This window comes from Chelonus insularis, unplaced genomic scaffold (genome assembly GCF_013357705.1).
Source record: "Chelonus insularis isolate UGA/USDA-ARS -01 unplaced genomic scaffold, ASM1335770v1 scaffold_367_pilon, whole genome shotgun sequence".
Taxonomy (NCBI): Eukaryota; Metazoa; Arthropoda; class Insecta; order Hymenoptera; family Braconidae; genus Chelonus; species Chelonus insularis.
In genome coordinates this window covers 126,017-150,097 of record NW_023276794.1, presented here as the reverse complement: position 1 = coordinate 150,097, position 24,081 = coordinate 126,017, and the positions used below count along the sequence as shown (strand labels likewise).

Genomic DNA, 24,081 nt, shown 5'->3' with positions numbered 1-24,081 from the left:
ATCAACCAACAATAAGATGAAATCAAATTTCCTACAATACCGATAGTTGTAGACAATTCTTTTACCGACCCAACAAAGAAGGTTATAATCATTCCAGAAATTCTCGGCCTCTGGTGAGTGTTTGACGAACTACAGTGAATAAATAACAAAGACAATTAGTGTTCCTGTTTTAGTAAAATTTAACCTTTTAGTAAAAAAAAAAATTTATTAAGTAATAATTATACATAAATTCCATTATAATGCCGAGAAGGAAATCCGTCCCTGATGCGTATGTCAATAAATTAAATTTTTTACTCCAAAAAATATATGTTTATTATGTTGATATTCTAAAAGTGAGGTTATAAATATTTGTGAATATAATATTCAATAAAACATTGATAAATTGATTGTTGTAGAATATATTATCATCGAATATAATTAAAACAATTATTTACATATATTTTTATTCAAATATTCAACCAAAAATAACTCTTTAGACTTAATGTGAGGTTAAAGTTTTGACATCAATTTTGATGCTCTGTTTTTGAAAATTACGCATTAATGTCGACATTTTAAATAATAACATAATAATAATAACTATTTAACATTTAAAATCCTTTCTCTAAATAAATCTTTTTATCTATTAGCTAAAAAAATGATTCCAAACAAGAATTAAATTATTGAAGACCTGAAAACTTTATTGATCAAACAAAAACTATTTTAATTACATTTTTTTTTTTATCCTAACAGGTGGTTAGATTATAAGCCATATGGATCTGTAATTGACGGAACAAGATTTTTGGCCTTTAAAGTACCACTGTCAATGGTTAGTAACAATTATAATTATCACAAACTAATTTTGATATCTTATCTAATTGGTTCTGACACCAGACTTATCTTTTAAATACCTCGATGCATATTGTTAAGTCTAAATTCTCTGAGATCTGATGGGGGATGATTGTGGTAACCGCAGGGGGTTCTATCGCTGTTAATAAGGCCCACAGTTGAGGTCTTAGTATCTGATAATGTTTAAATATTAACTGAGTGATGAATTACTTTTATTCTTTTCTTTCTGGAAATATTTTGAGTCTCTAAAACACGACAGTGACTTATGTTTTATCAAGACCTGAAAGTCATATTTATTGTAACATTAAAATTAATAATTATTATTTTATTATTTTGTTTATTATGGTCATAATGTAGTTTGAATAATTTCATGTAATTATCATGATACTGTGAGCTATCAACACTATGATGAAAATAATGTAGAGATGTGAAAAGAAGAAAAAAAAAATACAAAAGAAGGACAGAAATTTAATTGTTTTCTGTAGTGGAAACCCATTAATTCCTTGTGCCACCTGGGGATTAGGTATAGACACCCTGCGGATTTATACGCCCTCAATCCAAGGATTTATTATTTTTCCATGAAGTTAGACAAGAGTCGATACGCGTTATTAGTAATAAGTGTTTGTTTAACACCCCGCAGTGCTTAAACTTTAGAGTAAATCTTGAGCAACTTTTCTTCTACTTTTTTTTTTTTTCTTCCTTTCTTTTTAATATACCGACATACCATCAACAAAGGTGATTCTAAGCAAAACGATCACACTTTCTTAACTCATGGCTAACTAATAACACATTTTTTTTCAAATCTTTTGAGGATTAATTGTATGCTAATAATGATGAAAATTTTTTAATGACTTGTAGAAATAATTTTTTCCTTTTTCGGTGGAAAATGAAGTATTGTTTTTTTTTTTTGAATAATTTAAAAATTTATTTAATAATATACAAAACTCTTTATTAAAGACTATTTAATTTATTCAATCAGATATTGATTATTATTTTTATAAATATTAATTTAAAAATTAGTTTGATAAAATAATTGTTTTATTTATTTTAAAGATGACAGATCATAAGATTTTTTATTTAATAAAAAAAAAAAGAATGAATAAACAAAGTTGATTAATTCTTGAAGTTTAAATAAATTAAAAGAACATAATGTGAGGAATAAATATTGAAAAATATTTTAAGCATCTTATTAATTACAATTAATATAAAATTAATATTTATAATTAAAAATGAAAAAATATAAAACGAAAATAAATGTTTTTTTTTTTAATTATAGTATTTTTGATGCACAGAGAATAATTGATAAATTTTTCTGAATGACATTATAATTTATTTAAACCAATTTTTTAACTTTTTTCAAAGAATAATGATCAGATGTTTGGTATTATAGTTTAGTTTGGGATGTAGTTAGTTCTGTCATGTGTTATTAAATGAGAATATATTTATGAAATTTAAAAATCAAGGACAGAAAAAGGGCATTATTTGTGATTGGTAAGCTACAAATTTGAATGTTCGACAAATTGGGCAGTTGTGAAAATGTCGAAAAAGACCGACATTAGTCTTGATTCTTTTTCCACGCCTTTCGTAGTATTCTGTTCGTTTGCCGACAATCGGTCGTAACCAACAAAAGCAAAACGGTACCAATAAATCCGAGCAAATTCGGTTGACTGTCCTAACCTGGTGACAGTAAACAGTAGTTAAGGGTCTTTGAAGGCGGAGAGGATGAAAATAAAGAAAAAAGGAAAGGGCCGAATGAAAAAGTAATATACAAGGGAAGAAAAAGGCAGGTGGGCTTCTTTGACCTCATGCACGCGTCATTTATTCAAAATTTATGTACCAGAAACATAAAAGACTCAACTAAACATATCTAAACTAGTATGCTACCCGATTCGGCTGTTTATAAATTTTGTCAATATGCATCCGTTACCAGAGACATATATTTTTATTTTCGTAGTAACATGGTTTGAGGTAAAAAAAAATAAAAAAAAAAAAAACTTTGGTTATGGATTTTGTAATATATTTTAACATTAATAGTCTAGTAGTCTTTATGATTGCAATGTTGACATTTTTTGGTTAATTTTGAGAAACATTGGGGGTAAAAAGAGTGAAGAGGAATGCAGGGTAAAAGTGAGACTGGGGTAAAATGAGGATACTAAAGAATTATGTTTTTGAGGATTATTATTTCGTAGTCCTTAATTTAAAAAAAAAATGATACAATTATTTTTGAGCACGCTTTTACCCATTTTACTCATCCTATTTTACCCCAGGTGTCTCATAGTATTTTAGTCTGTTATATTAATAAATTAATTAACAAATTAATGGATAGTAATTAATATTAATTAATTAATAAATTGACAAAGCAATGGACAAACAAAATTATGATTATTTTTACACCAAAAAAAAAGGATTGAGTAAAATTTACCCCCTGGGTACTGAGTAAAATTTTACTTTGCAAGGTAATAAAATTTTCTTGAAAAAAAAACAAATTTTTATGAAGCTAAAAAAATTTTTTTACCCTTTTGTGTAGGGTAAATATTACTATCCCGCAGGGTAAATTTGATTTAATCCTTTTTTCATGTAAATTCATTTAAATTAATTAATAAATTGTGTTGAGTATTTCACTTTACTCTTCCTCAAAAGTTAATAATTAATAATATTTTATTTATTATTCATACGCTAGGTAATGGTTATTTATCGGTCATTTTACCCCCAAGTATTGTAATCATTTATTGCTAGTGAAGTAGTTAAGTATTCACATGGTGTTTTAATTTTTCTAAAAGTCAATGAGTAGAACATTTATGCAAAATTTTTAAAATTTTAAAATTATTATAAATATCTTTGATCTTGTTTCTTATAAATTATATATATTAATATATTTTACTCAATTATTTATTTATTTTCTTTTTTTTCTTTCAATAAAAAACATTATCTATCAAAATATTTCGTATCGTAAAATAATACTGACAATGTGATGATTATTCTCGAGTTGTTTATTCCAATGTAATGCCAGCTAGACTCCCTAGTGTGTCACATAGTAACAAAAAAAAAAAAATATTTAATTTTACGACGGTCTGTAATATGAATTTCGTACGATTGTGCTTATTAGGTGTAAATTGAATTATAGCATTGAGGTTTGTGACAAATGCAATTTTATTTTATTTCATATTCTACTTCTAGTATATAAGAAGAGATAACTAATTAGGGTATGCGAAATCATGCTAATTCTTACTGTCTGTTGCATTAATAATTTTTTTTTTTTTATTACGAGAACTGAATGAAATACATTTTAAGACAGAATGATTTAATTCAGCTCATTAAACAGTCATAAATCTTTACAATAAAAGCATAAAGTAATAAAATAAAAATTTCTAATTAAATTTTCATAAAATTTATATAATATTTAAATGTGTTCTAAAAAACATTTTATATCATTTTTTATTTACTTATTACACAAAGTTTTTTTTTTAATGGTTTCTAATAAATAAATAAATTATTATTATTATTAATTAACAATTATAAATTAATAATCATTTATATTAATAATTATTAATTATAAATATAATTAATTAATTACTAACAATAATTCATTATTATTATTATTAATCAATTATTTTTCATCAATAATTGACACATTTTTTTTACAAATTAAATATTCGTTGAGAATTAAATATATATAAAAAATTCTTTCTATTTAATAATTAAAAAAAAAAGTAAAGGTATATAGGTTAATAATAATAATAATAATAATAATAATAAAAATCTTTAATACTTGAATCACAAAAGGATCAAATTACCTCGATTATCCAGCAAGAATTCTGTCTCGTAAATCATTTTAAATCTTTTTCATTCCAGCAGTATATTGTTGAATAAAAAATATTTATCAAATGAATTTTAATCAAATCTTAAATACACAAATATTTAATTACTTCAAGTAGCTTTTAATTAAGCTTTACAATCATATTAATAAATTTATAGAAAAAAAATTTTAATTTACTTTTGATTTTTGTTGTGTTATTGAGTTAAATTAAATTTTATTTTCATTATAAATTATTTTGATAATAATAACAATATATTCAATCTACTACTATCAATTCCAGTGTTTTTTTTTTTTTTGAAATTGTCGATAATGTCAAGTGATGTGTGTAGCTGTATTTAAATTTAAACGTTTTTCTGTATTGGAGAAAAGTGGTTCTGTCATATACACGAAATAAATACATTGTATGGCACAATGTAGCTAACCGATCGTAAAAAAAACTGATAATCCTGATTTAGTCGCGACCGTATATCGAGCTAAAGATCACAATATTGAATGGTATGAAATCAGTTGAGATTTTTTTTCCTTTACTTGAGGATTTGTTGTATTTATTTTTTCCTCAATTATTTTGGTTCTCAGAGTTGTATAAAAATACCTTGGAGAATACATTACTGTGAACAAGAGAGATTTTTTTTTAATCATTAAGGTAGTATGGTTTAAAATATAAAAATAAACTCAGAATAGTGAATATATTATTTGTATTAAAGATAAGCATCGAGATTAATTGTTTTGTCGATTTTAAAAATGCTTTAATTATAATTATAATTTTTGAATATGAAAAAATTAAATTTGATTTATTTATGTCAACAATTGACAGCCATTTTCATTGCATCTGAATTATTTTAGATAGAATTGTCTAGAGTGTTGGTTTGTTATGATGTCTTAGATTACGAGATTGCTTTTAGAACTAAAATTACTGATGTTAAAAGTTGACAATTGGTACAGAGTATCTCCAATGCCTTCAAGCTTTAGGAGAGTTTAAGAAATCATTCTAATTGATTTTATCATTACTTTCATTTACAAAGCAATGTTTAGACCATTGTGTCATGGTTGTACAGGATACTAGACAGAACTAGGTAGTGTACAATGATTGTATGGCATACCAACAGGATATTATAAGTGGATTTTAAGACTTTTTTTTTAAATCACATTCTATTGAACACTCCAAAGTCTTAGCACCTAATTAAAATTCTTAATTAATAATTCAACTCTACACTGTGAACAAGAAAGATTTCTTTTGATCATTGAAATCGAAATTTCGAATAGTCGTGATAACTTTTTCATGGCATCTGAATGATTTTGGATAGAATTGTCTAGAGTGTTGGTTTGTTATCATTTTTTTATTGGATCCAATGTATTGATTACTTTCAAGTCAAGTCTTTTCTAACATCAAAGAAAAATAGATCGATTGAGTTGAACAATTAATTGAATGAATAATTATTTATTAAGACCCATGGAGTCTGGAAGAATAACAATCAAACATACTAAAAATAATCAACATTTATACCTTAAATAACGATGTATGTAGTAAGTAATAATATTAAACTTATGTCCACTGCTCATTTCCTTGAGGAATAAGTAGGCTGTTAGAAATCCACTCATAACAAAAAAAGAGTCAACTGCAAATGGAGCTATAAGAATATACACTGCGTCCCATGAATGAACCCACTGAAGAATAAATAATTAATTATAAATAAATTACACAAACTTTAACTAAATTAATTATCACAAAACACTGTACCTCTCCAACATCAACAAAATCTATAATACTTCCAGCAAATGGCATAATTATCAAACATCATTTGTATCTAAACTTACCATAGTATTGAACAATTAACTGAATAAATGAAATAATTACTATTTTCTTTTATTTTTAATTGATTTAAAATAAAAATACAATGAATGACTTTAAAAGTATCAGCTAAAAAGGATAAAGAATAATTAATTATTAAAGAATAATGTGATAGATAAGATGTAAAATATTTTTCATGGTAAATTAAAAATAGTTATAATTTGATGAAAGATGAAAGTCTAAACACACAAATTGATTAGGGTAATGAATGAAATCAGGCAATCTACGACATACAAGTTCGAGATGTATGCAACATAAAAGATCGATAAATTAAAATTCATATTCTTACTTGATTACCGACCCCCCCCTTTCCCCCCAATATGGGTGGGCTAATTTTAATAAGGGGTTTAAAGCAAAACTCTATCAGATTGGCTCAACCTTCGAGATAGTATCACAACGTTGATGCAGTACAAAATGAGTATTAGTTAAGGTTCTGGTCGCTTTTAATAAGCAACCTTTGGATTCTATCTTATTAATTAATTTTTATTGTGAGAACTATTAACTTTAGAAAAAAAATCTAATAATAATTGAATGTTTTAGAAAAAAATCAGCTTCAATCTTTTATGCATCAGGAAGATTTTTTTTTTTTTTGTTAATCTTAAAATTAATAATTTTTGATATGAAAAAATATTTTAAAGAATTTAGATATTTATTCATTATTATTTATTTCTTGTAAACAAAAGCTTGATATAATATAAAAAAATATTACTAAGTTTAAATAAATAAAAAATAAAATATTTAATATTATCTACTTAAATAAAATAATAGTAAATAATAATAATATATTTTAAATGAACTCAATAATAAATATAATATCAATAATAGTATATAATAAATAAATAAATAATACATAAATATAATATAAATAATATATTATGATAAATAGCAAAACTAAAAGTTTCCTGTACTGTCTTTTTTAAATATATTATTTATAAATATATAAATATTTTGTTACTTGATATATTTATTTTTTATTTGAAGAAAAAAAATTAATTGAAATAATAATCAGTCATGGGGTTTTTACAGTATTACAAAAATTTACTAAAAAACATATTTAAAAAATATTGGGCCTTAATAATTCAAATGTCAACATAATACATTAGTCTTACTAATTTTTTAATTTTTTATATCAATTAATTATTATACTTTATTATGATTTTTCTGTCATGTATCAAAGGTTTGTTTAAAAAAAAGTTTCTTTACAAAGGGTTATTTTCAAATGAGTCTTAGTAATATTAATTATTAAAGATGCAATATAATAAACACATTTACACACTCTCGAGTCTAATGTGCAACCTAATTCCTTATTCTTAATTTCAAGGTCAACTAAAGCAGCCTTGCTGTAAGAATCACACTCTGTGTATTCAAAAAAAGTCTCCAAATAATTCTAATTAACTGCTTTATTTTTTTATTCTAATCCAATTCTATCCTCAACATCACCAATAATATAATTTTAAATTAAAACAAAGAATAATAATTATATAATTGCAATTATTTCACATGCTTTATATTCAATATAATTATAATATTTTCTATATATATATTTTAATAAATATTAGTTGCACACAATTATTTGTTTAAAAATTAAATGGCAGTCTTTTTTTTATCACTTAATGTATTTGACCTTGTATGACCTTTCAAATTATGTCACCATTAGATCTGTATTGTTTAAAATAAATATATAAATAATACCAATTATTTTTATTTTTATATAATATTCTGTATTGTTCGCGTGATTCTTACACACATAGAATTTAATGTTTAATTCTGAATCTTCAATAAATTCGCTTACCATTTCTTCTTTTTGATCCCACACCCGAATTAACGTTACTATACACGCCCACTTTATTATACTATAATCATCCTAACGCACTTTTTTAACATCATGTATAATGTTTTTAATTATTACTTTATATTATTATATTATTTATAGTCGAATTTATTATTTATTTTTTTTTATTATTATTTATTTCCAGAAAAATACACGATGTTTGGTCATGTCTTATAGAGTTGACAAGTCAACTGTCCATAGGACTGGAGACCATTATATTTTTGACAAAAAATTACAAATTTAAATATATTAAGCACACCCCGAGTCAAAAAATTGGGACTCATTTTGTCTTCAGTTAGTCTTTAATCGAATTTCAATATATATTTGAGACTATAGGACTAAAAAGTCTTATTTTATCCGCGGTTTTCTATTATTAAGACAATTTGAGACTTTTGAGAAGTTTAGATTTTTTAAAAATCTCACTTTGTCCTCAAAAAAGTCTCATTTTGTTGTTATTGAGGAAAAAATGAGTTCTGCTTGAAAATTGTTTGGTCCATTAAATGAGGACAGGATGAGATACATGAAACGTTATTGGGACTTTATTGAGTAAGCAAAATGAGTTTAAAAAAAGGCTGGTGTGACAAGAAACATTGAGGCCTATCTGAGACTAAGTGGGATTTGGTTAATGATGGCTTATGAGAACTAAATAAAACATTTGAGGTAAAGACATGTTAAATGAATACAAAATGAAGATAGTACGATCGAAAACATTGAGAATAAAATCAATTTAATATGATTGAAAATATTTAGGATAAAATGAGACTAGTGAAGATTCGATGTAAATAGGATTATGAAGACTAATTGAGACATTTAGAATAAAAGAATGTTTAAATCAGACCAAAGTCAGTCTAAATAGTTTACTTCAAGATAAAACGAGTCCCACTTTTTTGACTCGGGACAGTACTCATTTCTAACAAAGTACATTCACGCAGACATAAAAATAATATCCTTGATACTGACATTATAGATATAGAAATAATATAATCCACAAAATCAGTAATTCCATTATCATAAATTCAATGAAGTGATCCATCTACACAATTTCTTTCTTATAATCTTCTTGCTATTCGAGAGATTTTTTAACGTACTAGGAATTTAGAATTTATTTTAAACATTATTATTCCAACAAGAAAATGTATTTAAAAATTAAAATTTTTTTTTTTTATTAACAATTAATTTTAAATATTAATAATAATAAATTAAAATAATTATTATAAACATTGAATGCAATTTTTTTTTTTTATTTGTTGCAGAGAGTATGTCAAAATCTTCCAACAAACCAAAAGTGAGTATTAAAAGAGAATAAAATCTTTCAATAAAAAGCAATAATTAATTAATCAACTTTTTCCTTCTTTTTTTATTTTTTTGTTGAAAGATTTACACCTGAATTATTGATGAAGGAAGTTCCGAACCTGAAATATATCATCGACTTAACGAATACTAATCGTTACTACAACAAAACGGTAAGAAATCGTGACAATAAAGGAATTAATTAAGTTAATGAGTAGAAAATAAACTTTTCAAAATTCTAAAAATAAATTAAAAAGAATTAAATTCAGTGGAGAAAAAAAAAGAGAGAGAGATAAAACTTAATGTGATGAGCCAGTAATATAATCCGAATTCTTTAAGGGGCTGCATATAATTGGGAAGCATATATTTTACATACATGTTTTAAGTCTATATCCACTTGGTTAATCACAATCTTAAAAATAATCATAAAGTTACCTTATTCAAGTAACAAAAACCAACAGTTGATGTTTATCTTAAGATTGGAATTCAGGTTAATCAGGGGCAAAGATATTTTAACTTTATTCTAATAATAAATCTTTTTTTTTTCTTCTCCTTTTATATATTATTATTGATCTTAATGCATTTGTGTGTATAATTTTGAAAAGATTAAGGTCGAAATCTATTAAGTATCTTGATTATTGTAGAGTGAAAGTTGTCTTGGAAGTTTCTGTTATTAATTAGAGAAATCTTTATTTAATAAACAATAATAAATTATTTATTAGTATTTTTTTGTTACAGGAGTTTACAGCTGCTGGTATTCAACATTTTAAAATAATGATTACTGGTGGAGAGGTTCCGAAAGAAACTAAAGTTAGAGAGTAAGTTGCTCCTTTTTTTTTTTATTAAAAAATTTTATTGTTTAAGATGTTTTGAGCAGAAAAATATAGATATATGAAAGTATATAGATGTTTGCGCACTATTTTTAGGCAAATAAATAGATAAAAGTCATGTTCGATACTTATTTTGATTGAGCATGCGCATGAGCTCATTTTTGCAAAAAAAGTCAGTACTGCGCATGCTCTATAAAAATGTGTGGCCAATACGACTAAAATAAAGAAATATCTTGAGAAAAAGATTCACGCATGCGTACAGAAACTGCAAATCCAAGTGCGTTTTCCTTGTAGATACTTTTAACACGCTTAATGCGCTTTAATTTTAATGTTAAATTCCGTAAACAAACTGCAGATTTTCACACACTGTAAAACGTGTAAAAAGTTCCTAGAAATCATGTATAGCTTGTTTATGAGCATTTTACATTGAACACACTTGAAGCGTATTATTTTAATACGCTTGTAAAATCTTGGGATTTGCAGTAGCAACAACGATCTATGGAATGAAACGATATGAAAATGATTGGTTGAAGAATAAGAAAAATATCCGAGATTAACATTCCATAGGTCATTGCTGCATAAATTTTTCCCTAGATAAGTTACCCTACTAGGGAAAAGCTGGCAAAAAATGTTTCTTTTTACACTATATGACCTGAAACGTTAGTAGATTTCATGTTGCAATGTTGCCAATTGTCAATTCGGGTCAGCTCGAGTGAATTCGTTCCCAGTCGTTTTCCCTCACTTCCAAGTGTGTTTGAATAAAACATTTTGATAAAAAAAATAAACATTGATGAAATAAATTAAAAGATGTTGCAACGCTGTGTTACTTACACTATGCGATATAAATGGTGACCGATTTTTAAAATCTTTTTTTGAGGTTATACATGCGATTTCCACTCGAAGACTAACTTTTTTGCCAATAGTGGGAGGCACTGGTTGTAATGAAAAGTCAGTAAGGTAGGGGGAAACTCTTTCTATCAAAATAATAACAATTTCAGTTGATCTGACGCTAGGGGGCGCTGTGAAACCATGTTTATCAACGGTTAAAAGATATTTGGTTACCTCGAAGAAATATTTTATTTATTGCAACCAATTTTTTTTAGAATATTAATCCAGTTATTTAATAATGAAACATCTCTTCAATTACTGTAAAAAAATTGAATGCATTGGAAGCAGAGAATGGAAAGAAATAAAAGTAAATTTTAAAGAGAAGCTTTATGATAAAATGATTGCGTGAGAGAATTTGGTAGAATAGTGCATTAGCAGTGTGCGTGTAAAGTTTAGTTGGCGCCGTGCAAAGGTTAACACGCCTCTTCTTTTTCTCATCTGAGAGTGATAGACCATCAAAATGTTATAGACGTTTTAACTTCTATTATTTCATTATTATTCTTTTATTTCTTAAACCAATATACGTTCATCAACATACTGATGACACCCACGAATGATATATTTGCTGAATCACGTTTACAATTTGAGTTATCTGTTAACAAAACATTTTATCATGCTACTTGCATTTATTTGAATATAATTATTTCGTATCTCTCATGACTTATCATAATAATAAATTAATAAATAATAGGGGATGAATTTGTTTGAATAATTATTTATTAAAAAAGAGTTGAATAAAATATATTTTAATAATGTCTGGAATTTAATGAGTTATAACTTGTTTCTCAAGTACTTTTTTGAAGAAAAAAAAATCGTATAGACTATATGAAAAGGTCAATACATTCTAAAATGTCATAGATGGATTTTAAATGACTATTTTATTTGAAATTGTTATTTGATTTCTTGAACTAAAGCGTGGGCGCTTGGCGCCTCACCAGGGCCCGCCGACGTCTTTATTTTCTTGGACATTCAACATAGATTTCCGTATGTTTTATGTCCTACATTGCAGATTATGTATAGTTGGAAAGAAAAATTAACAAGATACATAGATTAGTAATAATACTTAATTACATAAATAATTAATTAAAAGTGACTCCATTTTTTTTTCTTTTTTTTTAAATCCTTTTATATTCATTTTTCCATTTAAAATGACACTGCAAATCCAAGTGTTTAAAAAGTGTTTGAAAATTACACATTTATCAAGTGTTTATAATGATAATTAAGGCAAAATAATTTAGACCAACAGATTGGCATTAATATTTTTTTTGTAGTATTATTGGGCAAAATTATTAATTAATTTGTGACGGATAATTTGAAAAATGGAAATATCTATTATTGAATAATTATTAATATACAGAATAATATTTGTTAATTAATCATTTTTATTTGCTAATCACTGACCTATTTTATTTTAAAACACCGAAAGAAATGAATTTGAGTAGATTTATTTATATCTACAGTATCAGACATGAATGCTGTATGATTTTCTATAGGATGGTATAGGGAAATCGCATGTATAACCTAAAAAAAATTGGACAACATTTATTTCCGGTACTGTAGTAAAATCACTGTATATCTACACTAATTATTGTAGATTTCCGTTGATCTCGGCGGTAAAAAGGATTCAATGCATCGATCGAAATCACAAAAGATCTATAGAAATCAAAGCAAATGGATGCAAAACCAAGTTGATCTATTCGTGACAAAAAATAAATCTATATAGATTTATTTTATTTTTTCTTGGAACAGTCAAGCTTATTCTTGCAAATATCAACTTCATTTTCGAGGTTATTTTTTTTTATTGCTGTTTGTAGAGAATATTCATACATAACCTCTTTCATACACTGATAGAAGGATTTCTTTGAATGTATCATAATCAATGAACACCTAATAAATATGTTATTTGAAAAAGAATCAAATAAATGTTTGTTAATAATTAAAAAATCATTTATTAGAGTAGATTTATTTGGTTCAAATGAATGATTTCTTAGCTGTCAAGAAATTTTTTATTCTTACCGACATACGATAATTGAACTCAGGGGATAAGGTAGGATTAACGATTGAAATGTTAGGTTATGTTATTTTTATAACGACTTAGCGTTGAATAAAGTAACTGTTATTTTTTGTCAATGTTAAAGTCGAAAGTATTATGCAATACAATAATGATTTTGTAATTCTTAATATTACAATATTATGTCAAACCATAGCTCGACGAGCAATAACATTACAACTATTTGATAAGGTTAGACAGCCTTGCGAAGAAGATTTATTGACTACTATAGTCAAAACACTAAAAAAGTAGACTTGGAGGTTATACGAAAAATTCCTTATACTGACTTATTATGTTTATTATATTTCTTATATTTTAAGTTATTTTGAATTATTATTTATCGAAAATTGTTATACAGGAAATTATTTAATACGGGAAATTAATTATTTTGAGTTGTCAACAAGTTCAGAAATAATTTGTGCGCATGCGCAAAATTAATTTTTCTATATAACCTTAAAATCTACTCTTTCAGTGTTTCAACTATAATAAGTCCTCTTTTGGCCCTACAAAAGATGGATTATACACAATATGACTTTATTTATCATTACGAAATGTTTCTTTGGTTACAAATAATATTTTTTTGAATTAAAACAAATGCGGGGAAAAAAATTTGAATTAATATATCTATTCCCGCCAAGTAAATTCGTCTATCAGTGAATAAAAATTTCATTTTAACTCTACGTATTTATTTTATTCAATTTTTTTTTTCTTTTGAATATTTTATAAAAAAAAACATTTTTCATAAATAAAGTTATGACATTAAGCCACGCTACTTAACTAAAGATATTTCCACTAAATACAGTATTACATAAAACTCTTACAAGTATAGTCTCAAGATCAATTAAGATAGTAGAGGAAATAATATATGAATAAAAAAAGAATAAAAATATAATTATGTAAATTAATTATAGAAGAAAAGCGTCGCGAATTACGAAAAGAAAACACAAAAAAAAAAACAACAACATGTTCGTGTTTCTTATGACATGGGAATTCACGCCACTTATCCTTGGACCTCTCCTTTCATCCTCGCCTAAGGCACAAATTAATGGCGCCGAAAGTATAAAACAACATTAAAACACTGCATGAATGAGCATCAGACACGTTACCACCCACAAACTTGTCAAGTATTGTTTCTCTGGCTGTCTCTCTTACTATCTCCACCTTTCCCTAACATTTTTCTTTTGAATTCGTCTTCTTTATCTTTTCACCTCCACCTTCTTTTTATACACGCACCCGCCGTTGCATGTCAAAATATTTGAGATGGGTTAAACATCACCAAATCTAACTGGATAATCACCACAATCATTTATTAACACAAGCATCCCCGTTTTTCGATTTTGTTTTTTTTTTTCTTTTAAATTATTATAATTCACCATCTATAATATCCGTTAAATATACAGTTTTCTAACGTATTTTATTCAATAAAAAAAATTTTACCTCACTAATTATATAATAATAGACATTTTTAATATCTCCATCAGTGTAATTAACAATATTAATGCAAATTAAATAATTTTCTTCGGTTTTAATTTATTAAATAAGACAACAACACTTAGGCCCTTTTTTCCCATTCAACTATTGTTTTATTTATACATAATATTTTTTTATGTTTTGTGATAATTATAAAAAAAAAAAAAAATTAATGAGAGCATATAACGAGTGTAAATGTGTTGTAAGCGTGAAACGAAGGCGGCAAATGTTTCAAAGGATAATTATGAGCTAAAAAGCCACGTGTGGAGGATAAAAAAGGAGAGAGAAAATAAGAAAATGGGAGGAGGGTAATAGTTGAGACAGATAGCAATTGAGAATGAAAGGTGTTTAAAATAAAAAATTGAATAACATTTTTAATTCTTAACTTGAGATAAATAATAATAAATTATTTATTTATTTTCTTTCAGATTCTGTCGTGTCATGGATATGATTGTATCAATGGCAAAAGATCGTAAGTACATTAAATTGATATAAATATTTTATTTGTTTGTGAATATTATTTATTTATTAACGAAAATAGACTTGAAAGTATAAGTCTATGCACTGCAAATTCTAGTGAATCAAAATAATGCACTTTAAGTGTATTAAATGTTAAAATTTTATGTATAAAAGACTATTGCAATTTGTAGTGATTTTTTACACATTTTAGAGTGTGTTGAATTCGACAATTTGTTTATGGGAATTAAATATTGAACACACTTCATGTGAGTTGTTTTAATATACTTTTAAAATCTTGGATTTACAGTGTACTAAGGTTACACAAGCTCACAAGCAATAAAAGAATGTTTAAAAAAAAAAGAAGTCACTTAAAAAATTAAAGTAATAGGTGTTAAGAAGAGGCATAAGATTTCAAAAGAAAATCATGATATATAATTCAGGCTGCATAATAGGTAATTTTATTTAAATTTGAAAATTAGTTGATATAAATCAAATTAAGATGGCCAGTATCTAATGAAGTAAGCACAAAAGGCGAGTAAAAAAAATTATCAGGCAGTTATAGAGATAGATAGATAGATAGATAGATAGTAGAATTTATTGTTTAAACAATTAAACAAAACGTTACACGAGACAGTAAAATAGTTATCGATACAGACTATAAACGACTATATAATAAGACAGCTAAGTGAAGTCACAGATATTTTCTCTCAGAATAAGTACATTAAAAGATATCTATAAAGGGCCACATTTCAGTGGGTACCAGTCCCAGTAGGGACTGGTGATAGAAGTGAAAACTTAAAACTACACGAGTCAAAAAATTGGGACTCATTTTGTCTTCAATTAGTCTTTAATCGAATTTCAATATATATTTGAGACTATAGGACTAAAAAGTCTTATTTTATCCGCGGTTTTCTATTATTAAGACAATTTGAGACTTTTGAGAAGTTTAGATTTTTTAAAAATCTCACTTTGTCCTCAAAAAAGTCTCATTTTGTTGTTATTGAGGAAAAAATGAGTTCTGCTTGAAAATTGTTTGGTCCATTAAATGAGGACAGGATGAGATACATGAAACGTTATTGGGACTTTATTGAGTAAGCAAAATGAGTTTAAAAAAAGGCTGGTGTGACAAGAAACATTGAGGCCTATCTGAGACTAAGTGGGATTTGGTTAATAAAGGCTCATGAGAACTAAATAAAACATTTGAGGTAAAGACATGTTAAATGAATACAAAATGAAGATAGTACGATCGAAAACATTGAGAATAAAATCAATTTAATATGATTGAAAATATTTAGGATAAAATGAGACTAGTGAAGATTCGATGAAAATAGGATTATGAAGACTAATTGAGACATTTAGAATAAAAGAATGTTTAAATCAGACCAAAGTCAGTCTAAATAGTTTACTTCAAGATAAAACGAGTCCCACTTTTTTGACTCGGGTATAAAATAACAATGATTTGTTTGAATTTTAAAATTAATTGTAGTACCAAAAATTGAAAATTGATTATTTTTAAATGAAACTTATTGATATTAGTCTAGTTTTAACATCTATCGAGACTCCAAGTAATTATTCTATTCATTTTTATATAGTTTATTTATTAATTAAAATACACCATAGATTTCGCAGACTCAGTACAAAGTATTAATGCTACTTTATTTAAATAATAGTTGATATACACTAATATTATTTATATATACAGTTGGTATTAACATAAATATCAATCATCATTATTATCATTAACTTCAACAATACTTCAATCATTTGTACTTTGAATAATTTGATTACATTGTAAAAAGGATACGATAGGTCTAGGGTAACTGAAGTAACAAACGAAAATTTATGATTGGAATTGATGTAAATATGGTGTAAAAACTGGATCAATCGTCGTTTTATATTTAGTCGTAGTGCATTTTCGATCATTGGACATGTTGGTGATGCAACCAACTCACTAGTTCATACCCTACTAAAAATCACTCACCACACCTAAAGAAGTTTTCACTTCAAAAATAAGTAGTGAGAAGCTGACTTAACTGAATTGAGAAAAATAGGACGATTTATCACATTTCAAAACTGTAAGAAGAAAGCAGTATTACACCACCTATACAATATGCTTTATAATATATTATATTAAATACTAAATAAGAATACGGAATTATTATCCAGCAATGAATATACATAGTTTAACTTCAGTTATTGTGTGAATACCGCTGCATTTACCATCAGTTAACCCTCAAATATATTGAAAAGTAACTTCTTGGCAATAAATAGAACATTCGAGAAGTGATTCAAGGAGTTAAAATAATTGAATTAACTAGTTATTACCTCAATAATTAATTAGCTCATTACTTACAAATATTTTTATTATTTAAATATAAATATTGACCAACATAATAATAATAATAATAATAATAATAATAATAATAATAATAATAATAATAATAATAATAAGAAGAAGAAGAAGAAGAAGAAGAAAAAAAATGATTTAATCATATTGTTCATGGGAAAGGTTTTCAATAATGACTCTTTAATTTTTTTTTATACAGTGATATTTTATAAAGTTACTTAAGAATAAATATATATGAGTAATTGGAACTGAGATAGAAAGAGTTGGAATGAAAAGAAAAAATCCATAAATAATAAAACGAATTAAATATGAATGAGGGGGTGTATATTACAGTTGACTAAAGAGTCTAGAATGAGAGTTAATATTTGAAACGAAGATGACGACGATTGAAAGTGAGAAAAGAATGGATATTTTCACCCACACATTTTCAACTACGCGTACACGCTGGTTGTTAATTATCTGTTGCCGTTTATCAACTACTCGAGACCAAAGTTACTGATTTTACTCATTCTTTATTCAATTTATTTCCGTGTATATTTTTATCTTGTATCTAGGAGTATTTTAGAGTTTAAAAAGAATACCACAAATTGTAAATTACTTTTCTTAAATTTATTATACTTGAGAATCGCAATTGAAGTCATTCACACTGATTTATGTTAACTGTATATAAAATGTATAGTTAAAATTCATATGTGATTCCTTTTCTCTTTTAAATATATTTTTTAAATATTATGCGAAATAACAACTCCAAAAATTCTATAAAACTAAATATAAACAAATAAATTAATCCTTTCTGATAACAATTATTATTAATTAGTTAAATATTACATTAAAAATATCACAACGAATGAAATTTGCACTTTTTATTTTTTTTTACATTCAGAATAAATGTAGCTTTCGATTGAAACAAAAAAAATTTCAAAAAGTTTATTTGTTGATGAACTACAGTCAATTGTTTAAAAAAAACAGTGGTACCTTTTTTATTAACAATTAAATATCTCGAGAACTATTGATGGTAGAAAACTGAGACTGGTTTCATTTTATTCCTCATAAAAATCTCTAAAAATTATGTCTGACATGTTTTGATCTCCGATGTGTTGTTTTCAAGATATTAATTTTTAAAATCTAGAAAAGGCTATTTTTTTTTTTGATATACAGTATTTGTTTATAATCCACTTAGTAATTTTTTCCATTACGCTAAAGTGTCACTGTATTGCCATCAAATTGATGATAATTTGTACAATAAATTTCTCTTCGAGTACTTTAATGCACCTAAAATTTATTTAGTGCATAAACAAAAGCTTTTTTTTAAAAAATTAGTAATATTTTTTGTTTTAAATGTAAACAATTGAATTTATGTGATCACTTAAAGACATTGCACAATGTTTAACAGATTATTAGTACATGTATACGGTGATGAAACATTAGTTTAATTAAAAACGTTAAATATATATTACTAATTGAAAAGAGTCTTGAAAACTCCATATATATTTATGGATCCGATTGATTAAACCAATTTAAAATGTTGTTCAGATTGATGATGTACTTGAGATACTTGACAAAATAAAAATTGTCGATATTTTTTATGTTTACAACCTTACCGATATATTCTCTCTTATTTCAACGAGACTCTTACATATATTCTTAACTGGATTTTAAAGTTTCAATGCTACTGGTAAGCCCTTGTGCGACTTTAACCGCGCCTTCTCATTTACTTTCTGCATATATATCATGTTGCCACATTAACCACGTCGCTTCAAGCACTTCTGTAAGTGTTCTCGGTAGTTCAAAATGCAATATTGACGTTTTCAACCACCGTTATATTTGAAACAAACAAAAAATAATTAAGTGCTCTATAATGAAAAGTATTTGAATAAAAAAAAAAAACATCGTTTTTCAATTAATATTTTAGTTAATGCAGTAATTTTTTATTTATTTATTTATTTTATGACCAGAAAATACAATTTAACAAAGATTTGCATCTATAGAGATGAGAAATTCATCTGTAAATACAATAGAAATCGAAAGTGTGTTAAAATAATACGTTTTAAGTGTGATCCATGTTAAATTGATATGCACATACTATAGAACCTTGTTGTTATTTTCAACACACTTCAGAGTGTACTGACATCTATAGTTTGTTTATAGAGTTTAACATTAAACACAACTTTGAAGTTGCATAATCGAAATCATAATAATCGATTGTTTAAAATCGATTTTGTAGGAGTTTTATTAGGAATTCTCCGAAAAATCGATATTGAAAAATTGTTAAAAAAGAAAAAAACTTACTTTTTTTAATTATTCGAAAAAACCGTCTTCGATTAAAAAATATCGATTTTATAATACAAACTATCGATTTTCGATTATTTTTTTTACAACATTCACAGTATAAATCCAAGGCGTGTTACTGTAAACTTATCTACAAGAGTTCAATATTAAGATCCGTAAACCAACTATAGATTTTAACACGCCTTGAAGTGTGTTAAAAATGACGACAAAGTTCTATAGTTTGTGTGTAGCAATTTAACATTGAACACGCTCAAGGTGTGTTATTTTGACAGTGTATTTAGTTCCCTTCACATCATGCATGGGATCATAATAATGATCAACATTTTGGCAAAAAAGCGACATCTAGTTAACAGTTCTATAAATTATTTCAACTGGCCATCTCTCCCGGACTTAACCTATGCATGTTTACTGTAACACACCTTGAGTGTATGTTAAATTGCTATACACAAACTATAGAGCCTCTTTGTAATCTTCAGCACACTTCAGAGTGTACTGACATCTATAGTTTGTTTATAGGGTTAAACATTGAACACATCTCTAAATGTTTTACGGTAACACACTTTCGATTTACAGTGTAAGTTCGGTTAAAACGATTTACAAAAAGCAACCAATTACATACAAAAAACCCGTTCATTGAGGATATTAATTATTTATTAATTTTATTGAGTTATTTTATTTATTTATTCGAATAAAATTTTTATTGGAATGATTGTTGACAATGCAATAATAATGGAGATTGTTGTAAATAAAAAATAAAAGGTCTTTGATTTATTGTGATAACAAAATATTTCTTTTTTGTGTATATTTGTCGCACTTTGAGTCGTCGATTCAAATTAATCGAGGCTTCTCATTTAATTGATGAAGCCGCCTCCGCGATTCTGTACATTTGGCTCCCGTTGAGCGATTCTACGATACCACAACACAGCGGGTAGTATTTGCTGATTTTCTATACGGGTCTCTTGATATTCTGGTAATACTCAATGGGTGGTCAGAAAGAAAGTATCACAAGTTATTCCCACATTTATTAAAAAAAAAAATCAAAATCAAAATAACTTTAAATCTCAGTTTAAAAAAATGTCTAAAAACAAAGAAAGTTGTTGTAAAATCTTAAAAAAAAAAAAAGAAATAATTAATTCGTCCTGTTATTGTTAATTAAAAATATTCTTTTAAGATTTTAATTTAATTCTTTTTTTTTTATTATGTTGGTAATGATAAATAACTTGGCAGTGATTTTTGTATATTAAAAAATAACTCATGATAAAGACATAAGTGTTTTTGTTTTGAAGTAAATAAAATTAAAATGATACAATCACGACGAAACATCAACATAGTCGTGAAATTTATTAATCTTATACTGTAGATTTGCATTAGATGCTTTCTTATTCTCAGAATATACGTAATAATGTCTGGGAGTGTAAGTTAGTAGTTATAGTGGAAGTAGTAGTAAAAAGGTAGTAGAGAAGACATGATGCTTGAAAGTATGAATTACTGTCATGGAAAACGAGATGACCTCGCGTTTTTAAGAGATATAACTGAAATAAGCTGACTGTCCTTTACCCTGAAACAGCCAACCAGGACTATGTATACTCATATTACAACTGCATTTTTTCCTGGGGCGTCTAGGTTATTGTTTCCCCCCGCCCCCCCTTTTTTTTAATTATTCAAATATTTCTGTCAATCAATTATCAATAGGTTTGTTTAAAAAGTATTTATTATTAATAAAAGAATCATTATTACAAACTGTTAAAAATTATTTCATTTATTTTTAAAGATGACAGATCACAAGATTTTTTTTTAATTCATTTTTGACAGTACACACTGTAAATCTCAGTTTTCCAAAATGCATTATTTTAATGCGAATAAGTGTGTTAAATATGACGTCATCCATTTGATTAACATTATAGTAACTTTTTACACACTTAGAAATGCGTTAAAAGGGACTACAATGTTAATCAAATGGGTGACGTCATATTTAACACACTTATCCGCATTAAAATAATACATTTTGGAAAACTGAGATTTATAGTGCAGTATCGGACATTATGCTGATAGATTTGAAGCAACTTATTGTTAACTTTGAGGTTGGGTTTTATTAACCTCAAATCACTTCAGTTTTTTCTCGTTAAAGTGTGCATTTTGTATTTGTTTTTTTTTTTCACGTGAAAAATATTTAGGATTATTCAGAAAAGTGGTATACACATTGGAAAACAAAGACTTATAGTACAAGTGTAATAATAATCGTAGAATAAATAATTTTTCAGTGAAGGACTCATGACAAGTGCATCCACCATGACACCTTGAGATTCACTGAAAAATTATTTATATACCAATAATTGACTCTCGAGCAACCGTTTGTGAATGGTAAACTCATAGTTAATAAATCGCACATTCTAACCGTTAATTAACAGTTGATTTAAGGTTAAATTACCCTAAAATTACTGAAAAAAACGCTGAATATACTATTCACCCAATTGCAACTCTTTGTTAACAGTTAAAATGAATCCATCAAGGTATTGCCTTTTCAATTTTTGAAGGTTATACACGTGCTTCCCTATACCTTCCTATACCAAAAAGACTCAGCGTTGATGTCCGGTAATGCAAATCTGGAAAAATTCAAATGATTAGTAATAGAACGCTAAAAGTGTTTAAAAATAAAACACCTAAGTATTTACAATGATAAACCCCATAAACAAACTATAGCACTTTTTTGGTAAACGGCAAAAAGCGTTTAAAAATCGTCTTCAAAATTACTATAGTTTGCTTATGGCATTTAACATTGTAAACGTTTTACATGTTTAGTTTTTAAACACTTGGAATTGTCATGCATATTAGACTGAAAGATTAATTAACACATTATAATTAATTATTAATGTCATTTATTCATAATTGAACATATATTACTTAATAAATAATTATTAAAAAATTTTTTTTAATTTTTATATTACACAACACTCAATAACTTAATTTTTTTTATTATGTTTTCAGACGAAATAATTGGTGTTCACTGCACACATGGTATTAACCGCACTGGCTACTTAATTTGTAAATATTTAATAAAAGTATGTGGCTGGGATTGTCACTCTGCTATAAAAGGTAAGCAAGCAATGAACTTGAATTACTGAATAACAATTAAATTGTTGAGTTTTATAATAATATCATTTCTTTGTTTATTTTGTTATTCTATAGCTTTTGAAAGTGCACGAGAACACAACATTAGAAGAATGAATTATATCCAAAGTTTGTTGCTTGATTCAAAAGGACCGCTACCTTATGTACCTTCAAGTCCAACCAAAAAAGTTGGATCGTCAATTTCATCAAATCCACGTTTACCAAGATTATCATTACAACGGTCTAATTGGAGAAATCATCCACCACCACCACCATTTACAACTACTTCTTCTTCTTCTGTGATTCATAATTCTGTTGTTCACAACCACAGATCTCCAGTTTCACATCCATCAAGATCAACATGTCAACGATCTAATTGGAGAGATCATCCACCACCTCCACCTTTTCATAATAATTCTTCTCCTTATAATTCATGTAATCAATTCAATTCTTTTTCACGAAAACATCAACGTAAATGTGATTCTAATCGTAATAATAATAATCAAAATAATGAAAGTTTACGTAGTCGTCGTCGAAGAAGAAGACATGACGATCTCGTTTCTACATATCACGAATAATATAGCTAATTTTTCAACGCAATGATTCATAATTACGTAATAACATGACAGCTTAATGTGTATTAATAATTGTAAATTAAATTAATAAATTTCATTTATATTTGTGCAACTATTTTTTTTGTCTAGTCATTGAGTAAAATTTCCTTATCCTTATTATTACCTAACATACAGAGCTATCAATTGAGCATTTGTATAATTGTTTAATTCTTTAACAAATTTGATAAAAAATTCATTATTAAGATATACAAAATCTTATTTTGAACAATTACACAAGTCCAATAGTATTCATTCCCTTCCATGAAGTCCTGATTTGAACATGATTTTCATTATTAAACATATTTTAGCATAAATAATGCTCCGATTATGATTTTAGCTAGTGCAATGGAAAGGTCTCGTTCTCAGGAATCCATTGGTATGCTCAAAGTCTACGTAGGTCTCATAGATCGTGAG

General features: G+C 26.3%; 1 protein-coding gene across 1 annotated transcript; it reads left to right on the top strand.

Moving 5' to 3' along the window:
• Nucleotides 1–121: 121 nt before the first annotated feature.
• LOC118073801 (RNA/RNP complex-1-interacting phosphatase homolog) lies at nt 122–23,743 on the top strand. The gene is made up of 8 exons (XM_035094516.1): nt 122–268; nt 730–805; nt 9,576–9,607; nt 9,698–9,785; nt 10,351–10,430; nt 15,279–15,322; nt 22,931–23,038; nt 23,132–23,743. Exons 1-8 carry the CDS (start codon nt 240–242, stop codon nt 23,629–23,631), a joined length of 957 nt encoding a protein of 318 aa, XP_034950407.1. The 5' UTR covers nt 122–239; the 3' UTR covers nt 23,632–23,743.
• Nucleotides 23,744–24,081: the final 338 nt, after the last annotated feature.

What these genes read in the sequence shown, in the direction of transcription:
- LOC118073801 (XM_035094516.1), top strand. Translation starts at nt 240, where the DNA reads ATGCCGAGAAGGAAATCCGTCCCTGATGC. An exon ending in AATCTTCCAACAAACCAAAA is followed by an intron (nt 9,608 to 9,697) that starts GTGAGTATTAAA and finishes TTTTGTTGAAAG; the next exon opens with ATTTACACCTGAATTATTGA. An exon ending in TTGTCACTCTGCTATAAAAG is followed by an intron (nt 23,039 to 23,131) that starts GTAAGCAAGCAA and finishes GTTATTCTATAG; the next exon opens with CTTTTGAAAGTGCACGAGAA.